This window comes from Pempheris klunzingeri, chromosome 17, assembly GCF_042242105.1.
Source record: "Pempheris klunzingeri isolate RE-2024b chromosome 17, fPemKlu1.hap1, whole genome shotgun sequence".
NCBI classification, from domain to species: domain Eukaryota; kingdom Metazoa; phylum Chordata; class Actinopteri; order Acropomatiformes; family Pempheridae; genus Pempheris; species Pempheris klunzingeri.
Window position 1 is genome coordinate 11,154,100 of NC_092028.1, and position 21,327 is coordinate 11,175,426.

Below are 21,327 nucleotides of genomic sequence, written 5' to 3' on the forward strand. Positions count from 1 at the left end.
AATTTCAGGCCTAAAGGGTTTTAATTCTACTTCTTTTGGTCTTCTACTCAGTATTATCAGTGTCACATTGATAAAGAAGTCATAATTAAATTATCCCTTCAGATAAAGAAAGAGAAGCCATCAGGAGACGGGTGTAAAGGCGAGCCAATGGATACATCTTCATCTTCGGTGTCGTCGTCAGTAGCAACAGGTGAAGACAAGAAGCCAGAGGTGAAGAAGGAGCCCAAAGAGGAAGAGGAGGGGTCAGGGTCAACAGCTACAAACAGCTCCCCAGCCAGCACTCAGAGCAAGAAGAAAAGTAAGTTTGGAATCTTCACTTTGTGGTTGATTTAACAGATACTATTATCTGCACATTAATGTGTGTGTAGAGTAAAATGTACTCCAGTAAAGGTACTAGTCATCGAAATAGTTGTGTGAGGCCTGTAATGGGAAGTTTCACAGCAAAGTCAGTGAACTCCTTGTGAGTCATCAGAATCAGAAAGTATGCTTGAGGTTGCGAAATGAATCTGCACAAATGTTCCACATAGGGTTACATTTGGGTGAACTTTGGTGTGCCTGTGACCAATAGCAAGCTGTCTTGACAGTGCTGTCCTTTTAGAGAGACTGGAGAGCCCAAAATCAAGGAAGCTATGGTAACTTAAGTGTCTGTGCTATTGTAACTATTGTTGCTATCGTAACTGTGTGGCATCCTCAACTTTTAGCTGTACCATCACAGCAGAGAGGAGAGGCTCCCTTCCCTTTTCCTCTCCTCTCCCTTTACCATCCATCTCTAAACCTTTCATTTCTTACTTGTTTTTCTTGCTCCCTCTTTTCCAGTCTTTAAGCCTGAGGAGCTGCGTCAGGCCCTGATGCCCACTCTGGAAGCTTTGTACCGGCAGGACCCTGAGTCCCTTCCCTTCCGTCAGCCGGTGGACCCCCAGTTACTGGGAATACCCGTACGTATTCGAACTAGTAACAAAACTAACCTGGTAAGGGACTGCACTGGCTGCCATTTTGCTTCAACTTTTCTGAAATCGTAGCTTTTATTTTGTTTGTTTATTCCATTTTCATCATTAATATTTGTTTCTCCTGCTGCCATAGTTGTCATATTTTCTGAATTTGAGTTTCTTTAATCTTTGAGTTCTCCCATTGCATGTCAGAAGTTAAGAAAACGAGATGTGTGTGCGTGTGTGTTTGTCTGTGTGTGTGTGTGTGTGTGTGTGTGTGTGTGTGTGTGTTCTTGTTTTGAAACTTCTTGTCAATTGTAAATCAAAGCAATGACTCTTATGAACATTTACCCTCACTTTGATGGAACTCTAGTGAAGGGCAAAAAATGATTTGCATATATACATCACATATGAAACAACATTAAGTATTTGGCTGAGTAATTTCAGACTGAGGTTTTTGTGCTGACAGCTGTTAGTGGAAGTTGATTAAATTTGTAAGCGATTTGTAGACCCCCCCTCCCCGAATACAATAGCCTAAAAAATGAAATGATATGTGACCCAAGCATCCATCAGAGTATTAATCATGACTGATTGAAAGATCCTGTCAAAGCACTCTAAATACAATAAGTAGATAATATTGTGTTTCATGGAAGAGCATTATTTGCTTGAACAACCGTTCATGAGCTAGTTGCTTTCATTTATCACTTTAATTTGTTTGATATTTGCCTTTTTGACATCACATTTTAGGTTTTAATTTAAATCATGGTTTTTGTAGTTTTCATCCCAGTATTCCATTGCTAGCTTTCTAGTTCAGTTCCTCACCAGTAGTAGTGTGTCAGTGTTCAGGTGGGCAGTGTGTAGAGGTGGGACTATACCTTTACCCTCTTTGCAACCAAATAAGAGGGGAAAGTGTACTTGATAAGATTATGTACTCGCATACAAGTAAACATGATTGCTGCATTGAAAACAGTGCGACAGGGTCCAGCCTCTCACTGCCTAATGCAAAATGAAGTTTAATGAATGCCGTTTTTGGAGTAGTGAGGAGTGAGCACCAGGATATTGGCTCGCCTCTCTTCAGGAACCTCCACAGTCAAGTGATGCACCTTTCCACTGTTATTATCCAACACCATTTTTAGATAAACATTCAGCTACTTATTGACATGGCAATGTGCATCACTCGTACGCTCATGTGAGGGATTCCATTCGGAGATGAGGGTCTTTTTCCTAACTCTTGTTGCCATGGCGACATTGAGACGGACCCTGCTCTTTGAAACTCACACCTCCTCTTTTTTTTTTTCTTGGTAGAATCTCCAAAAAACCTTTATTTTCCTTGCGCTCTTCTCCTCCACTCCCTTCTCAAATGGCATTTATTTTTAAAGGAAGCGAGGCAGATGACAGGACAAGAAAAACAACTTGGGAGTCTCATCCGTCCCTCTTACATTTGCTTCACCTCAGCACTGTTGGCTTTAACTTTGCCATCATATTGCCTCCATGCTGCTGGCCTTGTTAATGCCGACCACTCAGTTGCTAAAAACAGTAAATCTCTGTCTGCCTGTTGCTGTTGCCACTGCCCTGTTCTTCTTGGTTTTGCACCCTGATCGCTTCCTGTGCCTGAAAGCTTTGTTTGCTTTCAGACTTCAGCAGAGAATCATTCTTCCAACTGTTGTATAGTGTTTAGCACTGTGTGGCAAAATGAGCAAACATGCTTTCAAGACAAATTAATATATGATGATTTTCACAAGGCTTGGCTTCAGCTGCAATAGGATGTGTGAAATGCAATCTAATCTGTAGATAGTGGGTTTTTTTTTTACTATGGTCATATGAGTAGCAGAGGACCGGACAGACTTGTAGCGGTCTCTGTTTGTAGTACAGATGGGAACCGTATTTTGAATGTAGGGTGCAAAGCAGAGAGCTGGAGGGCAGAAGTTGTCATGTCTCTCTGTTTGCACGCGAACCTTCTTCTCTGCAGCGCTCAACAACATTGTCCCCCTGCACCCTCTTCTCTCCCTACTCTGGTCCCACCTGGTCGACTGCGGCACCTTCATCACGCCTTCATCACACCTTCCTCACACCTTCACTCGACGAACCATCTCCCTCATCTCGGCCCCTTGGACAACCAAACCCTCCCACCATTTCGATGCGCTCTCTTCTCTCCCTCCTCTGATCCCTCACAACTCCTGAACTTTACCTCAACCTGCCACTCAAATCCGCATGGCGCACCTCCCAAACCAGGACTACTTTGACATCGTGAAGAACCCCATCGATCTGTCGACTATCAAGCGGAAACTGGACACAGGACAGTACCAAGAGCCTTGGCAATACGTCGAGGATATCTGGCTCATGTTCAACAATGCCTGGCTGTACAACCGCAAGACGTCCCGTGTCTACAAGTATTGCTCCAAGCTGGCTGAGGTGTTTGAGGCGGAGATCGATCCAGTCATGCAGGGTCTCGGATACTGTTGTGGGAGGAAGGTGAGGCAGTAGCGTCTGTTTTTAGTGAACTCCTCCACTTGGATGAGGAATATTTCCTGCTAATTTATTTGGGGTTTTATACAAATTAATTTTGTCGTGGGGGGGGTAGTGTAGGGTGGCTGGTCTGGCTCTGTCCAGATATAACAAAATCCACCAGCCAACTCCTCTAAAGCTCACTAATTAACACATTATATCTCATTTGTTTAATCTGGAAAAAAAAACCTAAATGTAAAAACAAAAACTGGCCATTTGAGCGGGGGTTATATGCCTGACTATTTCTTGGCTGGGGGCAATAACTTTCTGGAGTCTTTGGTGGCTGCCTGGCAATATCTCCGAGCCAAGAAACAGATATAACAAGTTAATTAACGAGGTTCAGTGTTATTGGTTGTTAGATTATGTGATCTTTGGACAGAGCCACACTAGCTGTTTCTCTGTTTTCTCTATATTTATGCCATGCTAACCAGCTGCTGGCTATAGCTGTATATTTAATGGACATTTATGAAAGTAGTATTAATCTTATCATCAAACTTTCTGCCAGAAATGAGTAAGAGTGTTTCCCCAAAATGTCAAACGATTCCTTTTTAAGATGTAAGATTGGGTTCGGTTTCGGCTAGGTGTGACCACGTAAATGTCAGAGAAGTCATAGATACATGCAGGTCTCTTTTGTATGTATGAGAACAAGTCTACAATCAACTTTTTCTTGTTGTCTCTTTGTTGTTGCAGTTTGAGTTTTCCCCCCAAACTCTATGCTGCTATGGAAAACAATTATGCACCATCCAACGTGACGCTGCTTATTTTAGCTACCAGAACAGGTAAGGGCTTTCGGCACATTGGAACACAAACTTGCACGCACATCACCGACTAATAGCATCCAAAAAGTGTGATTGACATTTAGATATTTTGCTGTTAAGATGCAGCCAATAAGATAAGCTTGTACATGTCTTATTTTTACACATAGAATATTTCCCACAGTATAGCATCAATCAATCAGTGCAATCACAGATGAGTTTTAATTTGGCTTCAACTGGTTACCCTGGCACCATCTCCATCTTCATATTCACCATTATAATTTCCATTATGTTGTCATTCATAAAGTGGGCTCCTGTCTTCCTCAGCAGTTATTCTTTATTTGTTGCACCATTATTTCCCACTGAGCAAATTTACGTGCACAACACATGATGGCATGCATTTTCTGATATTTACTCACTAAATAGAGATGGGGGGGGGGTGTCAATGCTCACCACCAGAAGGAAGGTTCCCACTTTATAAATGAACTGAAAAGGATGATGGGTCCCTGTTGCTTTATTTATTTTTTCATCATCCACCCTTTCATGTTCGGAGAGTCGTATCCTCACTCCCCTCCTCCTCCACAGCTCCTAGTGGTCTCTCATGTTGCTGTAATGTTGTTGTTGTTTACCACTGGACGTCTGACGCTAATCTTTGCTTTGCCTTGGCTCTCTGTCCTCTGTTGGTTGTTGTTCACATCCTGTCCGTCCCTCCCCCATGTCCCCCCTCTCCCTCTCTGTCCCCTCCATTGTCTTCGTCTGACCTGTAACAATTTATTTCACGCTTTTTTAATATTCATTTTGACTTCCCCTCCCCTCCCCATCTCCCTTCCCTTCTCCCCTTCTCTCCCTCCTTTTTTAACGCTTGTGATGTCTGCATTGGCCTGTTTTGGTGTGACCAATCATCCACTCCAAAATTTACGCGCAAAATCAAAACACCTGCCCACACAAAAATCCTGCATCACGATTGGCTGCTTCCTCCTGGCGACGACCTACCTTGCCCTCTGCCTCCTCCTGTGTGTCCGCCCCCTGGCCTGTCCTGCCCTGCCCTGCCCTGATTGGCGGCTGCTTCTTCGTGCCCTCTCTGTGATTGGCTGTGCTGATGGCGAACGGTGTAGTTCACCAAAATATGGGCTTCTTGCTGACAGGTACCACTTCTGTGAGAAGTGTTTCAACGAAATCCAAGGCGAGAGTGTTTCCCTGGGGGACGACCCCTCCCAGCCTCAAACGTAAGTATCAATACGCTTCCTCTCACACACAGATGATGAATTCTCCCATTTAAAACTTAAACTTAGTTAATGCGCAATTCTGACATTAGCAGCAACAAAGATTAGAAATGTACCAGCTGTTATAAATTCTCAATTGTTTGGATATCCAACACCCAAAAGGATCTTGTTGAAAAAAGAGACGACATGCTAGGGCTGAACGATTAATCAATTTCAAACCGACAATAAAATCACAATATAACGCAATTTTCAAATAAAAAAAAAAACTGCATCTTAAAAAGCTCTTTTTAATACCACATAATCTAACCAACCAGACAATCTGCCCTGTTCATGACACGTGCGAGTCAGAGTAGATGAGGACAACAACTTGTCACGTCATACACAACTGCAAGACAATAGCTTATAAACGTGTAGGTCACGTGTAAGCCTTCATGCTAGCAGTGCTACCATGTGAAAAAGGCCTCGGCAGAACCGAACACTGACACTAAATTCACCTCTTGCTTCAAAGAGGAACAGTGCGTTAGTTGTCTGGACCTATTTAGGTTTAAGAAGATGCTCTTCGTAGTCGGGTATTGTGCAGAACCTCGCTACTGTAGCTAAAACACGAGGCAACATTGCAAATCTTTTCATTTTAGTTTTGACTACCATTTTAGTAAAATTTTGGACAAATCTAAACACCGCATAACAGGATTTTTTTTAACATACTTTGTTCTTTTCTTATGCGCGGATTTCATCTTTGTCATAGAATTTAATTCCTCAGAATTTCACCATCTTACAGTAACCATGTCATATTGTCATAGCTCTTACAAGAGTTTACATCTCTTATCTTAGGAGTGGGATAAATAACAACTTTAACACCAATGAGATATTTAGCTACTGGCCACATTTTTTTTTTTTTTTTTAATTTCTGTAAGTGTTATTTGAATTGAAGATAGAAGATTCTGTGCACAGCCTTTAGCAGTCAGAGGATTATTTGTTCTGTCTGTTACAGTATTTTGTTCTCTGATATTTCTCGCAGGTCCATCAACAAAGAACAGTTCCAACGAAAGAAGAACGACACACTTGACCCAGAGTTGTATGTCTCCTTAATTCATTAACTCTCATTTATAATTCTTTTGCACGATCTCTGTGATACTTTGAGATTTTATGTATAGATTAACCAATTAATTTGGAAGTTAGAACTTTTTAAACTTAACTTACTTGCTTAGAAATTTTGGAGCTTCTGCAGAGAAGCAAACAGTTTTTTTTTTTAAATTGTGTGACGTATTGTCTTATGAACTTTGGATAATGTGCCTGTCTTTTGTCTTCTCATTCTCTCTCTGCTCAGGCTTGTGGAATGCCTCGACTGCGGTCGTAAAATGCACCAGATCTGTGTCCTGCATAATGATACCATATGGCCGTCGGGGTGAGCCAGCTATCATACACACACTCTGTACATTCTGTTTCATGGCGGGGCCTGGAAGATAAATTTGTATTCATTAAAAAGCTTTAAGATTATCCAAAACATCATTAAAGCTGACGGAAAAGTACAACCTTAAAGTCCTAACACACGTGAATATACATTTTCATGTAGCTGTAGATGTGCTGTTTAAACATTTTGAGGTGCCGTTTGGACAAAGTTCTGAAACTGAAAATATGTGGAAGTCTTGATCATTACGTCAGGATGGAAAACGCCTGCCAGTGTGGCGGCAGCAGATACACATGTGGTCTGTATGTAATTAACAATGAAAGAAAATTCAGAGTCATTATAGTTGTTTAAAGAAGGGAAGTTTGACATGAAAGGCCAAGTTATTGATTCAAGCCACTTAATCACTGTCATTTGTGTTAATTGTGACAGAGCTGATGGTAACCTGCAAATTTAACCATTTTCTTTTTACTTCCTCCCTAACGCCAGCTTTGTGTGTGACAACTGCCTCAAAAAGGCCAATAAGACGCGGAAAGAGAACAAATACGCCTCCAAAAGTAAGTGGACTATGAGCTGCCGGCTCCTTTCCCTTCTGTGATTTATGGCCGTGGCAGCATTCAGACTTTGTTTTTATTTCCAAGTCATGTTTTGACCCCATTCTCTTTTTGCCATAACAGCAACATTTCTGAAAAGTCAAACTATATTGGCAATGAACAATGAATCTATTTCTTTTACAAGATTAAAATAACTTCCTCCTTTTGAGATGACCCATGGCTGTTGGTTCATATCATCTTGCCAGGAGTTAAGCAGCTGGACTCGTGAAATGAGCACATTTTGTCTGTTTTTATTTTTCTGTCCATGATCCACATTCTTAGATTCTCATCTACCCCTCAGTGGAAATATCACCTGCAGGAAACCCAGTGTTTTAATGCCAGAACCAGTCCCCATATTTTTCTGTGCAGGTCATTATCAATTTTTCACTGTGGAATTTGAAAGATGGAGTAAATGTGACGGCGGAAAGAGAAAACAAAGAAGGCAACTTTGCAAACCGTAAAATACGGAGAACAGAGAGAGCAAGATTGACAACATGATAAAGATTCAGAGACCAAAGGAAAACAAAAGGACCAGATATAACTAGAAATTGGCCCTCTACACTGCCGTGTAGTTTGAGCTGAAAAAACCATGACGGCACATTGATGACTGGTCTGGACTAAATTAAACGCATTATTCTGAACATTATGCTTGGTTAGATAGTGTTAATCTGGAACCTTTTTTAAGCGTTTGAATATAAAGAGAAAATTTATATTTCTCTTAAGATTAATACATAGTTTATTTTCAGTGCATCTTTTTTAAAAATGTTAGTAGCAACCGAGTTCAATTTGGAGGCATACACAAACAGTGATTTCACTGTATCGTACTCTTTTTATTTTGCTTTTTCACTGGGAAACTTTTCAATCTTTCCACTTCCTAATACATTAAAGGATTTTTAGGGATCAAAATCAGGATTGTGCTATTGATGCATACCAATCCATGCAATGCGTAATATATTAAAGGAATAGTTCAATACTTAGGGAACGATGCTTATTCGCTTTCTTGCTAAGAGATAGATGAGGAGATGGATGCTACTCTCATGTCTGTATTGTAAGAAAGTAAGTCAAGTTAAGTTGTTTGCCAGGAGTTCAGCAGGGAGTACATCAAGTTACTCCGCCTGACCAAGAAACAGTCCGACGTATAATCCAGTGAAACCAGAACATGCCATTTTTACTCTTTAGTTTTTGTACAAATTTAGTGGCTACTTGGGGTTAATTAATAATTTTTAGAGGTGGTGATTAGTGGATTTTTTTGCATTTAGACAGATCCAGGCTAGTTTCCAGTCTTGGGTGTATACCATACAGCCATGATAGTATGCATTTTCTTGTCTGATTCACGGTAAGAAAGCAAATCATATTTCCCAAAATGTGGAACTACTCGTTTAAACTTTAGCTGCTATACGTGTTGTGTGGCACCCTATTTATGGGTCTTTTTATTGTATTTAGTCAAACACAGGTTCTGTCCTTTTCAGAAAAAACAAACCTTTTCTGAAAAGTTCAGGCAGAGGGTGATGAGGGCTTTCAAATGGTCTTGGCTACAAGCGAAGCGATTATGGACACACAAGACACGGACTACATATTTCTCACACTTCTCTCTTCATCTGTTCTCACCCTCCCCCGTGTTCCTCCTTTTGCAGGGCTTCCTCAGACAAAGTTGGGGAACTACTTGGAGACACGAGTGAATGACTACCTCAAGCGGCAGTGCGACCCTGAATGTGGCGAGGTCACCATCCGTGTGGTCCATGTCTCTGACAGGGTGGTTGAGGTCAAGCCGGGCATGAAGGCCAGGTAGAGAGTCAAACATCATTGCAACTACAATTTTTAGTGAGAGGGTTGTTTCATAATCCAAGTTGGTCATCTCATATGTAAAACGGACCATCTCCACTATCATCATGAAATATGACTTCACCTTTATGTGTGATATCACTTTGGCAAAGCGATTTCCTGGTGGTAACTGAGGCGACACGCTGTTGGCTAAACTGTGAAACAGTGAACTGTGGAACAATTAGGAACATCACCAGCTTATCCTCATGCCAAATATAACTAAATGTTATGGCCTGTAGCACCAGACCACACCAGGCTCCTTTTGATCTATATGCATTAAAATATATAAATGAACAGACATGAAAATCGAGCACAGATCCTTAATTACTGTTTTATTGCATAGTGATAATGTGAATAAAAGCTGGAGGAGCCAAACATTGTGATATCCAATACGTGCTTGTTGGGAAATAATCTGGTCAGTCAAAGTCAGCCAAAATTAAAGAATTACTCATCTTTAGTCGACCAAAACTGGGCAACAGAGCAAGAAGCTACAGTGACAGAGAGAAAAGAAGAGACCAAATGCCCAATCACCAGTTGGATGCATGTTAAACCCCCTACATCTAGTCAAAATTGGTTCATACTGAACAGGTGGATGGGGAGGTGGGCTAGATGCAGCACTTCACTAGGACCAGCCTCCTGAGGGAAACCCTGCAAAAATGGCCATGCCAAAAAAAAAAAGCACACGGTTGCTGTTCCTAGGCAACAGCTGTTTTGCTATTGTGAGTAGTGTATGTAGCAGAAAACTGTGGATAGAGAGGCTTTTTTTTTTATGGAAGTGTAGAAGATATTTTGTACATTGATGAAGTTTAAATGCACATCAGCTATAAGTTTTATTTCAGGGGCAACAAACTGACTCAGTTGGACAACCCACTAATGGATTTTAGACCGCCCATAGCTGCAGCTATACAGTGAAGTCTGTGTGTTGTGGTTGCCTGGTTGATAATGATATGATAATGAAGAAATATCGTATTGGGGAAAACTCACCAGTTCTTGTTTTCCACCACATGCCAGCAGTAGCATGATGTCCCACAATAAATTTCCAAACCCGTCCTGTGATGTGGTTTTGTGTGCTGAATTTACAATCAATGTCCTTTTTGTGTGAGGCTTGTAATGCGGTTAGTCAAAAATTCCAGTCACTGGTTACAATCTTGCATCTCATCTGGTACCCAGTGGAGCTAAATATACCACTTCCCTCAACTCCATGGAGAAGTCATCTCTGTCTCAATTGAACTTGCTATATAGAACTATGACTTGCATATTAAATGCATCGGGTTGCTAGGAATTGTAGTCCATTCTGACACTGCAGGATAGTGTTGTTACAATTTTTCCCCTGTTAAAAGGGGTTTTTTTTTCTTTTTTGAGGGGAGTTTTCTTATCCGAATCAAGGGTCTAAGGATGAAGTTTGTTGTTATGCAGTACAGATTGGAAAGCCCTCATAGGCAAACCGTGATTTCAGGTTACATAAATAAAATTTACTTTACATGACATGACATTCCTTGTATTTATAGCTGCGTATCTCACCCTGGCTGTTTTTTTTTTTTTGTTTGTTTCTCTAGGTTTGTTGACACCGGAGAGATGTCCGAGTCCTTCCCGTATAGGATGAAGGCCCTGTTTGCGTTTGAGGACATTGACGGAGCAGACGTGTGTTTTTTCGGCATGCACGTTCAAGAGTACGGCTCAGACTGCCCACCTCCCAATCAGAGACGAGTGTACATTTCTTACCTGGACAGCGTGCACTTCTTCAGACCTCGACACCTCAGGACTGTTGTCTACCATGAGATCCTGCTGGGTTATCTGGAGTATGTCAAGAGGCAGGGGTAAGAGAAGTGTTTAGACCCTCTCAAACATAATATCTGCAAGAGACCTCAACTGAGTAGCTGAAATCGGTTATGAAATTCCTCAAAATGAAAACTTGAGCATTATAGCTACAAAGGCATTAAAATTAGAAGCCCATTATACAATAATGGTATTCACTAGGCTTTGTGTTCCAACCACATGAAAGTTGAAATGAGCAGGCACATGGAAGAAAAGGAAACAATTTTTTTTTTCTTGTAAAATAATGAATACAATTACATTTCTCCCTGTATCAGGTTTACAACAGGTCATATCTGGGCCTGTCCACCCAGTGAAGGGGATGATTACATCTTCCATTGTCACCCAGCGGACCAGAAGATCCCCAAGCCAAAACGCCTGCAAGAGTGGTACAAGAAGATGCTGGACAAGGCTGTTTCTGAACGCATTGTCCACGATTACAAAGTGAGACATGTTTCCTGTTTTTAGTACCAACAATGGGAGTAAATGCACTTATCACTGTAGAAAATGGTCAAATCCCAACAGTTGAATAAAATGAAGACTCTTGTCTTTCTTTCTGGTTAAATTTTCAACTTAACTGCAAAGCATAAAGCATATGTCCCCATTCTGCTAACTTTACTATTTGATAAATCAGTCTCACCACATAGATGTTTACTTTTTTTTAATGTAAATTTGAATCTACAATTCTATGACAAAGTGGCAAACTCCATCTGATGATCAGGTATTATGATCAAAAGACCCAGAACAGCTACTGAATTGATCATGTGCTGAGATTTTCTCAGTCACTTTTCTTTCAATTTCATCTATGTTTTGTTGTGTCCTAAAACTAGTAGATAAGGACATCAACAGCATTACTAAGACTTTAACACTTACCTCTTGGTCCGTCTTTATCCCGCAGGACATCTTCAAGCAGGCGACAGAGGACCGGCTGACCAGTGCCAAGGAGCTACCGTACTTTGAGGGTGACTTCTGGCCCAACGTGCTGGAGGAGAGTATCAAGGAACTGGAGCAGGAGGAAGAAGAGAGGAAGAGGGAGGAGAACAGTACCTCTAATGAGACCACTGATGTGAGTAGACTTTTGGTCACAAAATCTATATATTTTTTAAACTTTTTATTTATGAGAATTTTTACATTGGCAAGAGTAAACAAACATAATACAGAACGAACATATGAGGCCATGGGATGAGAGTGAGTCAAGGCAAGTTTAGCATCTTTACGATGTACTGTCACACAGAGTAAAGTTAAATATCTGTCTCATTGGCTAAATAAATACACCATTTTTCCCACCGTTTTTTTCCCAGTTCTTTTTGGAGTCGTATGGAGTGGGTCATCTGTTCTAAGAGATGTAGATGTTTGGTCACAAAATATTGATGTTTTTATGCGATGGTTTTGTATTGACATTGACATTAAAACATTCACAGGCCACAAAAGGTGACAGCAAGAATGCCAAAAAGAAGAACAATAAAAAGACGAGCAAGAACAAGAGTAGCTTGAGCCGAGCCAATAAGAAGAAACCAGGGATGCCCAACGTTTCCAATGACCTTTCCCAGAAGCTCTACGCCACCATGGAGAAACATAAGGAGGTATGCAAGTCTAATTTGAGTACAGCAATAGCTGCTTACTCTTTTGTTGGATTATATGACACAATTATAAGAAGTTTAAGAGTTGTCATGTCTGGGAATGTACATACACAATAGTAGATAGTAGATATAATAGTGATGGTAGATCAGAATCAGAATTCCTTTAATAATCCCCAAGGGGAAATTGCTTTTTGTTACACACAGCTCCAAAAGAATAAGAATAAACTTCAAACACAAAAGTAGTATAGTATATATCAAAAATTATTACAAATTATTACACAGAGGTAAATTATTGCACCAGGTGAGTCCAGAGTCTTATAATAATAATAATAATAATACCGCTACTAACTAATAATAACATAACAACATGTACATTCAGAGTAAGGCGTTATACTATATAATACTACTATCACTACTACTACTACCAATAACATATAACAACATGTACACTCAGAGTGAGGAGCTGTATTATATAAGAATGATAACAATAATAATAATCAGGTGAGTCCAGAGTCCAGGGTCCTCTCCTCTCTGGTGAAACAGTTCACGTACTGGGTGAAGTTGGGCAGTGCCTTTGCCATGGTGACATGGTTGAAGACAGAGATAGCAGTGAGTGCACTCTGGTGTAGAGTCTGTACTCGAGCTATGGCGGAGTGGATGATGTCACACGCCGAAGTTGGGTTGGCAGAAGGAGGAATGTAAACAGTCACCACAACAACATGTGAAAACGTGTGGCAGGCAACGTGGACGAAGACCAACGGCAAACAGTTCAATGTCCGGGCTGCAGATGCGCTCCTTGATAGTAATATGAGCAGGACTGCACCACCTGTTCCTTCTCCTTTCCGTTTACCGCTCCTGGTGCAATCCCTGTCGGCACGAACAGTTTGGAAGCCACTAATGGAAACATTGTCGTCGGGAATGTCCTGATGCAGCCATGTCTCCAAAAAGCACACCAAACTACACTCCCGGTACTCCATCTGACTCCTGGCTAACGCTGTTAGCTCCTCCATCTTGTTTACCAGCGATCTCACGTTGCCCATAGTAACGATAGGGAGACGGGGTTTATATATCTTTTCCTCCATACGCCTCCGTTGTCTCCTTCTGGTTTCTCTCCTCCGCTGGTTCTTCTTTCCTCTGCAACCTCGGTGTGTTTTCCTCCACAATTCTTCTGGAATTTGTGAAGATCTCCTGGTCAAGATGCCAGCAGGTTTCAGAGCGATCAGCTGATCACTCGTGTAGCCAAAACGGCTACCAACGGCCATATGTTTACTGCACCAGGCAGAGTTAAAGTAGTACTTTCACAGCAAAAAGATGACAAGAGCTCTCTCCACCAGCATGTATTGGAGAGGGAACGTCTTAAAAACATATTACTAGCAAAAAAACTAAAACAAATAGTTAAAAAGATAGTTAAAAGCATATACTTCTGCACATGCGCACTCTAGATGCAGCTTGTACTAGAGCTGAGCTTATTTATTTTTATATTTACAAAAATTACAAGTTTCACGAGAAAGGAAATGCATTCAGCACATGTTGTCAGACCCCCAAGGACACACACACCAACAGTTTTTGTTGACAAGAAAACTCCATAGCACCTTTTAACCTACAAACACTGGAGGGCATAAACAATTATTAAAATGCTTAATTGAGAGTACAACAAGATATTGTACAGAAAGGTAAAGACAGTTGCTTTATGTCTTTTTCTGTAAGTTTTTATCTAGATATCTTCTAATTAAAGCCTGTCGTACAAGCAGGGTCGTAATCAAAAACATACAGCTGATCCTCTCCACTCTTATTCCCAGGTCTTCTTTGTCATCCGCCTCATCGCTGGCCCCACTGCCAACTCGCTGCCCCCCATTGTGGACCTGGACCCCATGATGGCCTGTGACCTGATGGATGGCCGCGATGCCTTCCTGACTCTGGCCAGGGACAAGCACCTGGAGTTCAGCTCACTGAGGCGCTCCAAGTGGAGCTCTATGTGTATGTTGGTGGAGCTGCACAACCAGAGCCAGGACCGCTTCGTCTACACCTGCAATGAGTGTAAACACCATGTGGAGACCCGCTTCCACTGCACTGTCTGTGAGGTGAGAATCAGGACTCATTGAAATCTTGTTGTCCTCGCTTTGAATTCAAATGAAGACCAAACTGCAGCAAGAATACAGTAACACAGTAAATATTTTAAATGCTGTAATGTGGTTTTCATCATTGGATGAGTCTACCTGCAATAAGCTAGCTGAATGTAAACACATTTCCTTTTCCACATTTCCACACAAAGTTACATTTTCTCACATCTTCTGGTTTGAAAGTTAGTGTAATGCAGCTAATATCTTTGAGCTGTATTTATGATTATCAGATGACTTTGTCTATGAAGCAGTGACTTGATCTACATTCAGATTGCTGTTTGCCTTGGTTAATGAATGTATAGTGTGCATAAACAGATTTGCTGCATTTTTTTAGTTTCATAGGAAAGTTTCAACATGAATGAATCAATCTAGCACTAACATTCACATTTATTTTCAAATCTTCAATCCTTTTCCTCTCCAGGACTATGACTTGTGCATCACCTGCTACAACACGAAAGGTCACGAGCACAAGATGGATAAGCTGGGGCTTGGACTGGACGACGACAGCAACAACCAGGCAGCAGCATCTACCCAGAGCCCTGGAGACTCTCGTCGTCTCAGCATCCAGCGCTGCATCCAGTCGCTGGTCCACGCATGCCAGTGTCGCAACGCCAATTGTTCTCTGCCGTCCTGCCAGAAGATGAAGCGTGTTGTTCAGCACACCAAAAGCTGTAAGCGCAAAACAAATGGCGGCTGCCCCATCTGCAAGCAGCTTATCGCTTTGTGCTGCTACCATGCCAAACACTGTCAGGAGAACAAATGTCCCGTCCCGTTCTGTCTGAACATCAAGCAAAAGCTCCGGCAGCAGCAGCTGCAGCACAGGCTCCAGCAAGCCCAGATGTTGAGGAGGAGGATGGCCAGCATGCAGAGGGTGGGGCAGCCAGCTGGAGGGCCACCAGGAGGGCCTGGACTTCCATCGCCAGGGAACAACGGTACCACAGCACCCAGTACCCCAACTTCTGGTGGTACCCAACCCCCAACACCCCAGACCCCAACTCAGACCATGCCTCCAGTCCCGCAGCAGGGAATGGGCCCTGGACCTGGAGTCCAGCAGCAACAGCAGCCGGGGGGGATGCCCTCACAGAGTGGCATGCCTCCTCAGCACCCCCTTCACCACCAGTTCCAGCAGATGGCAAGTGGAGGAGGCGGGGCTGGGGGGGTAATGAGCTCTCCCCAACATCAGCAGCAGATGCTTCCTCAGGTCCAGCAGCAGCAGCAGCAGCAGAGCGGAGCAGGGACCAACCCTCAACAGCTCCAACAGCACCACAACAACTTGCCTCCATATGCTGGCAGACCCCCTGGCTCCTCCCCACTTCATCAGTCCCAGGGCAAACCGGTCCTTGGCTCTGCAACACCTCCCCAGCAGCAGCCCGGTGGTGCTGTCATGGCTGGAAGTGTTGGGGGCCAACAAACTCCCAGCCAGACTCAGGGCCAGCCTCCCCTTCCGCAACAGCAACAGCACCCCCCTTCTGGCCCTCCACCGGCAGCAGTAGAAATTGCCATGAAGATCCAGCAGGTTGCCGACGCTCAGAGGAAGATGGCTCTGCAGAGACAAGCAGCCCAGGCAGCTGCAGGCCTGATGCCTCCTCACCCTCACCATCAACAGGGTCAAGGTCAACAGATGGGCATGGGACACCCAGGGGCAGTAGGGATGGTTGGACCCCAGGGCATGCCACCACAGACACAGGCGGCAGTGGCAGCTGCTCGTGCTCACATGGATCAACAACAAGGTGCTCCGCCAGGGATGATGGTTGGCGCTGGTGGGCCCATGCAGCAACCCCCCCAGCAGGGTAACCTGCCCCAGGGCCAGCTTCCCCCTCAGGTACAGCTTCAACAGCAGAGAATGGGTGCTCCGCTTCAAAACCCTCAACAGCAGCAACAGCAGTGGGCAGGCCAGGGGATGCCACCTCAGCAGAGGCAAGCTATGATGAACCAAATGGGCCATCCAGCCATGATGGCAGCTCAACAACAGCAACAGCAAATGCAACAACAGCAGCAACAGCACCAACAAGCTCAGGGCCATGCTGCCTTGATGAACATGGCGCAGCAGCAGCAGCAACAAGGTGCTGCTGGAGGGGTCCCAGGGGGAGGGGTCCCTGGAGCTACTGGTGTCCCAGGGGTTGGTGCCGCTGGTGGGAACATCCCTCAGGCAGCCCTGCAGGAGCTGTTAAGGACTCTGCGCTCGCCTAGCTCACCACTCCAGCAGCAGCAAGTCCTAAATATCTTGCGGTCGAACCCACAGCTCATGGCTGCTTTTATCAAACAGAGGGCCTCAAAATACAAGGGGGTGCAGGGGGGCCCGGGTGGACCCGGTGGTGTCCCTGGAGGTCCTGGACCCACAGGGGGTCCTGTTGGTAATGTGATGGCAGGAGGGGGCCCACAAGTGAACATGAATGCTGCAGGTGCGGGCCAGCCAGGTATGCACATGGGGGGTCAGGGAGGTACAAATGTCAACATGGCCACTATGGCTCAGCTACAGCAAGTACAGCAACAGCAACAGCAACAGCAACAGCAGCAGCAGCAGCTGCAGCTACAACAGCAGCAGAGGCCGATGCTCAGCAGTTTACAACAGCAGCAAGTGGCAGCTCTCCAGCAACAACAGCAGCAGCAGCAGCAGCAACAACAACAACAACAACAACAACAACAACAGCAGCAGCAGCAACAAGGTGGAGGAAGAGGCATTCCAGGCCAGGGGCCACAGATTGGAAATCTCAACAGTCCGCAGTTTAGAGAGCTGCTCATGAGACGACATCTCCAGCAGCAGCAGCAGCAGCAGCAACAGCAACAACAACAGCAGCAGCAGCAGCAGCAGCAAATGGGTGTAAATCATGGTCAGTTCCAGCAGCCACAGCCACCACAGGGGCAGGGCTACATGGGACAACCTGGGATGCAGCCTCCTACGGTGGGACAGGCCCCACCTGGAGCTCAGCCTCTTGGCCCTCAGCAGCCTGGTGGTCCCCCAGGCCAGCCGGGGCAAGGTTACCCAGGGTCGGTGGCCCAGCAGCAGGCTGCACTGCAGCAGAGGCTTCAGCACCAGCACCACCTCCAGATGCAGCAACAGAATGCCATGGCTGGTCTGCCAGGGGGCGATGCAGGTGGAGGGGGTGTAGGAGGTCCTCAGCAGCCAACTCAGGGCCCTCAGCCCACTCAGAGTGGCCCCCCACCTTCATCTTCTCAGGCTCTGTTCCAACAGGCCCTCCACCAGAGGCTGCTCCAACAGCAGCAGCATCTAGGGCCAGGGGGGTCACCAGCGCAGCACAGCAATCCCATGAGTCCTCAGCAGCCACAGCAGATGGCCCAGTCCCCCCACCCACACCTGCAGGGCCAGGGGCTGCCCACATCCCTGGCTAACCAGGTGCGATCCCCACAGCCTTCACCCAGACCCCAGTCCCAGCCGCCACACTCCAGCCCGTCCCCACGCATGCAGCCCCAACCCTCCCCTCATCACATCTCCCCCCAGATGCAGACGGGTTCCCCACACCCAGGCCACCTGAACCAGCACCACCAGGGTATGGTGGTCCCTCCGCAACAACAGCAACAGCCAACGACCCAGCAGCAGCAACAGAACTCTATGGAGCAGTTTGGGTCGGACCAGAGCGCTATGCTGTCTCAGCTGAGTGGCATGGCTGGTCTCCACGGGCCAGGGGGTAACGGTCAGGACCCACTTGGCCAGAATATGAATCACAACCCTTTAGACATCATGTAGGAATTCTACTTAACGTGTCAAGTTGAGCTGAACGCTCTGTGATTCTTCGCACAAACTGCACTCACCCAGGACAGTGTTATTGTTATTACTTAGCCTTTCTTTTTTTTATACTATTATTAAATGTTATTTAAAATGTTTTCAATAAAGATGCATTGAACTGAACTTCCTATGGGAGATGAACAATAAATCAAGCAGTCGTTAAATAAATTAGAATAAATGAATTGTAAGTTATTGCTGTTAATATATTTTTTTGCCAATTGTGGACAAAGAGGGGGGATGGCTTCTCTAGCACCTCCTCCCTCACCTCCACCTCTTGCTGAATACAAGAAAGGTGATATTTTCGGGGATCTGGGGATATATAGAAGTAATTGCCTTTTTTAAGAAATGTTTTTAAGATTTTAAAAGTGGTCAAGAATTAAAGAGGAAATGATTTAATGCAAAGAACTTTTTTATCGGTTTCGTTTCCCATCATTCAGTCTGTCTGTCTGTTTCTGTTTTGCAGAGTGATGTGGATTATTATTATTGTAAATCCAGACATGATGCATATCTTCATTTTTGAATGTTTGGGTTTGCTTTATTTATTGTATTCTTTTGGGGGGGTGGGATGGGGGTGTTATGTACCCTGAGACTGCTATAATTCGTATAGAAATATATTTTTGTTATTGACTGTTAAGATGGGGGTAGTGGATATTTCATTTCACTCTAGATGTCTTTAGTTGGGTCTGTCCAGGTGGGAATAACTAAATGTCAGTGTTTTATTGCAGTGGTTGAGGGTCTGCTGTGATTTTTGACATGTTGAACGGACACGTTGTGACGTCCCGGACAGCTTCTGTATTGGACATCGGCCATGCTGGAAGGGACTCTTCCCTCGCAAACATGCAAGCCCTCTCCCTCGAATGTGTGTGCACTCCTTCCTTTAAAGACACTTAATATGGAGCAGTGGAGGCTTGGGGAGGGGCGGTGCATACCTGTGTGCCTGTAACATTTTGAGTACATGGGCTGGGATGTTAAATGGGTGGGGTGGGCTCCTTTTAGTGTTTTTAGGATTCTACTGTTTGGAGTAAACAGGATTTTGATCCAAATGAACTGTGTTGCACAGAAATGAGGCGAAAAGAGGAGATCTGAGCAGTCAGTCTCCGTCTCATTCTGCCTCGTCCCCTTTGCTGCTTCCCTTGGACTTAAAACCCAACCCCCATCCTCCTCCTCCTCCTCTTCTTCTTCCTCCTCCTCATCAGGGGGAAGTTATTCTCCCTCTCCCCAAACTCCATCCTCCTCTTTATCTTTCTGCTAAGAACTTTGGGAGTTTAATTTAATATTTTTTACTGTACAAAGGAAACACAAACTGTGGACTCAAATACTGTTTTTTTTATAATAAAATGAAAATTACCAACAGTGATGTGTCCCGCATGTGGCTGTTTGTTAGAAATAAGACCTATAAAGTATCGTATGACCAAAAAAAAAAACACCTGAATGTGTTATCCTGCTAAAAAATAGAGATAGTTCACCACATTAAATACACAGTGAATGACGAGTAGCTCCATTTTAACTTTTGTTTTTTCGTTCTTGACAGGATATTTAAAGTTGTTTATTGGGAATTAATCTATTATACTTAATTAACAATGTAACCATTAATAACGTAAGGTTTATTATTGCCAAGAATGAAGGCTTTACAAAAACTTTTTTACTAGCTTTACAAATGTGCTCACTTTCCTATGGAAGCCCGTTTCCGCCAGTGAAAAAAAAAAAAAGATGAGATAAAAAGTCATAATTACGAGATAAAAAGTCGAAATTACGAGAAAGGAAAGGCGCATGCGCTTCAGTTGTACCGACAGAGAAAGGGGTCCATGAACGCCTCGCTTGTCCAGCTACAGCAATGACGTTATCCTGTGGTTAAAAGGTTGCTATTACAAGTGACTTCATGACTGCATGATATAGCTTTGAAATATTAAATTAGTTCATTGTTGCAGGGAGCAAAACAAGTTGCGAGAATTTCTTTAATATGGCTTTGAAATTATCTTCTAATGTCTAACTCTGTGGTCTTCGTCACAGTGCGTCTTATTCTTTCTACGCCAAAGGTTCTTCTTGCTTAAAATCCTTTCTAGTGTGCGTTTGCTCAGTATAATCCCATGCAAATCAGAGAGGAAATGTATTTGTATTAGTATATATAAGTATTTCATCCGTTGTAAAGCCCCGTTTAAAGTAGTCCTCAATGTACTGGCAGTCCATTTCTGTGTCAAACTATATAGGATTCATACAAAGTACTGCTGCTCTGTCGGTACAACTGAAGCGCATGCGCATTTCCTTTCTCGTAATTTCGACTTTTTATCTCGTAATTTTGACTTTTTATCTTGTAATTATGACTTTTTATCTCGTAATTATGACTTTCTTATCTCGTAATTTTGACTTTTTATCTCGTAATTATGACTTTTTATCTCGTAATTATGACTTTTTATCTTCTTTTTTTTTCACTGGCGGAAACGGGCTTCCATACTTTCCAGTCTACACTGCCACCTTCCACCTAATACCAGTGTTGGTATTGCTGGTTGAACATACAAAAACCTGTATGCAGGTAGGATATGGACTAATACGGAACAATGCTATAACTACTATTACTTTTAATAACATTATTTAAAGCATTTGAACATGCTGAGGGCTCAACCCTGCAAGACAAGTTGCAAAGGAGCGTAAAGGAGAGAGAGGTAGATAGGGCCAGACAGCAATGTTTTCATGTCCCCCCCAGGAGTTACTCTCTGAAATTTTACTGTTCATTGTCACGTGCCGATGATCAGGTCGATAACAAGAGGTTTCCCAAACTTATAGAAATAAATGTTGCCGATGTAACTCCACACGAAACACTGTAGTAAATAATTGAATGCTGGTC

At 43.6% G+C, this 21,327-nt stretch overlaps 1 protein-coding gene across 2 annotated transcripts in view; it reads left to right on the forward strand.

Annotated features, from left to right (window-relative positions):
- ep300b (E1A binding protein p300 b) overlaps positions 1-19,838 on the forward strand; it is a 35,692-nt gene extending 15,854 nt beyond the window's left edge. Inside the window, exons 16-30 of one of the 2 annotated variants that reach the window (XM_070848727.1) lie at positions 103-298; positions 817-968; positions 3,159-3,398; positions 4,122-4,210; positions 5,332-5,412; positions 6,428-6,484; positions 6,737-6,814; positions 7,304-7,371; positions 9,042-9,192; positions 10,785-11,045; positions 11,319-11,484; positions 11,939-12,106; positions 12,462-12,623; positions 14,420-14,701; positions 15,162-19,838. In XM_070848727.1, coding sequence (XP_070704828.1) covers positions 103-298; positions 817-968; positions 3,159-3,398; positions 4,122-4,210; positions 5,332-5,412; positions 6,428-6,484; positions 6,737-6,814; positions 7,304-7,371; positions 9,042-9,192; positions 10,785-11,045; positions 11,319-11,484; positions 11,939-12,106; positions 12,462-12,623; positions 14,420-14,701; positions 15,162-18,446 — 5,436 coding nt within the window. In that variant the 3' untranslated portion in view covers positions 18,447-19,838. The remainder of the gene's footprint in view (positions 1-102; positions 299-816; positions 969-3,158; positions 3,399-4,121; positions 4,211-5,331; positions 5,413-6,427; positions 6,485-6,736; positions 6,815-7,303; positions 7,372-9,041; positions 9,193-10,784; positions 11,046-11,318; positions 11,485-11,938; positions 12,107-12,461; positions 12,624-14,419; positions 14,702-15,161) is intronic. The other variant, XM_070848728.1, reaches the window with a different exon arrangement.
- Positions 19,839-21,327: the final 1,489 nt, after the last annotated feature.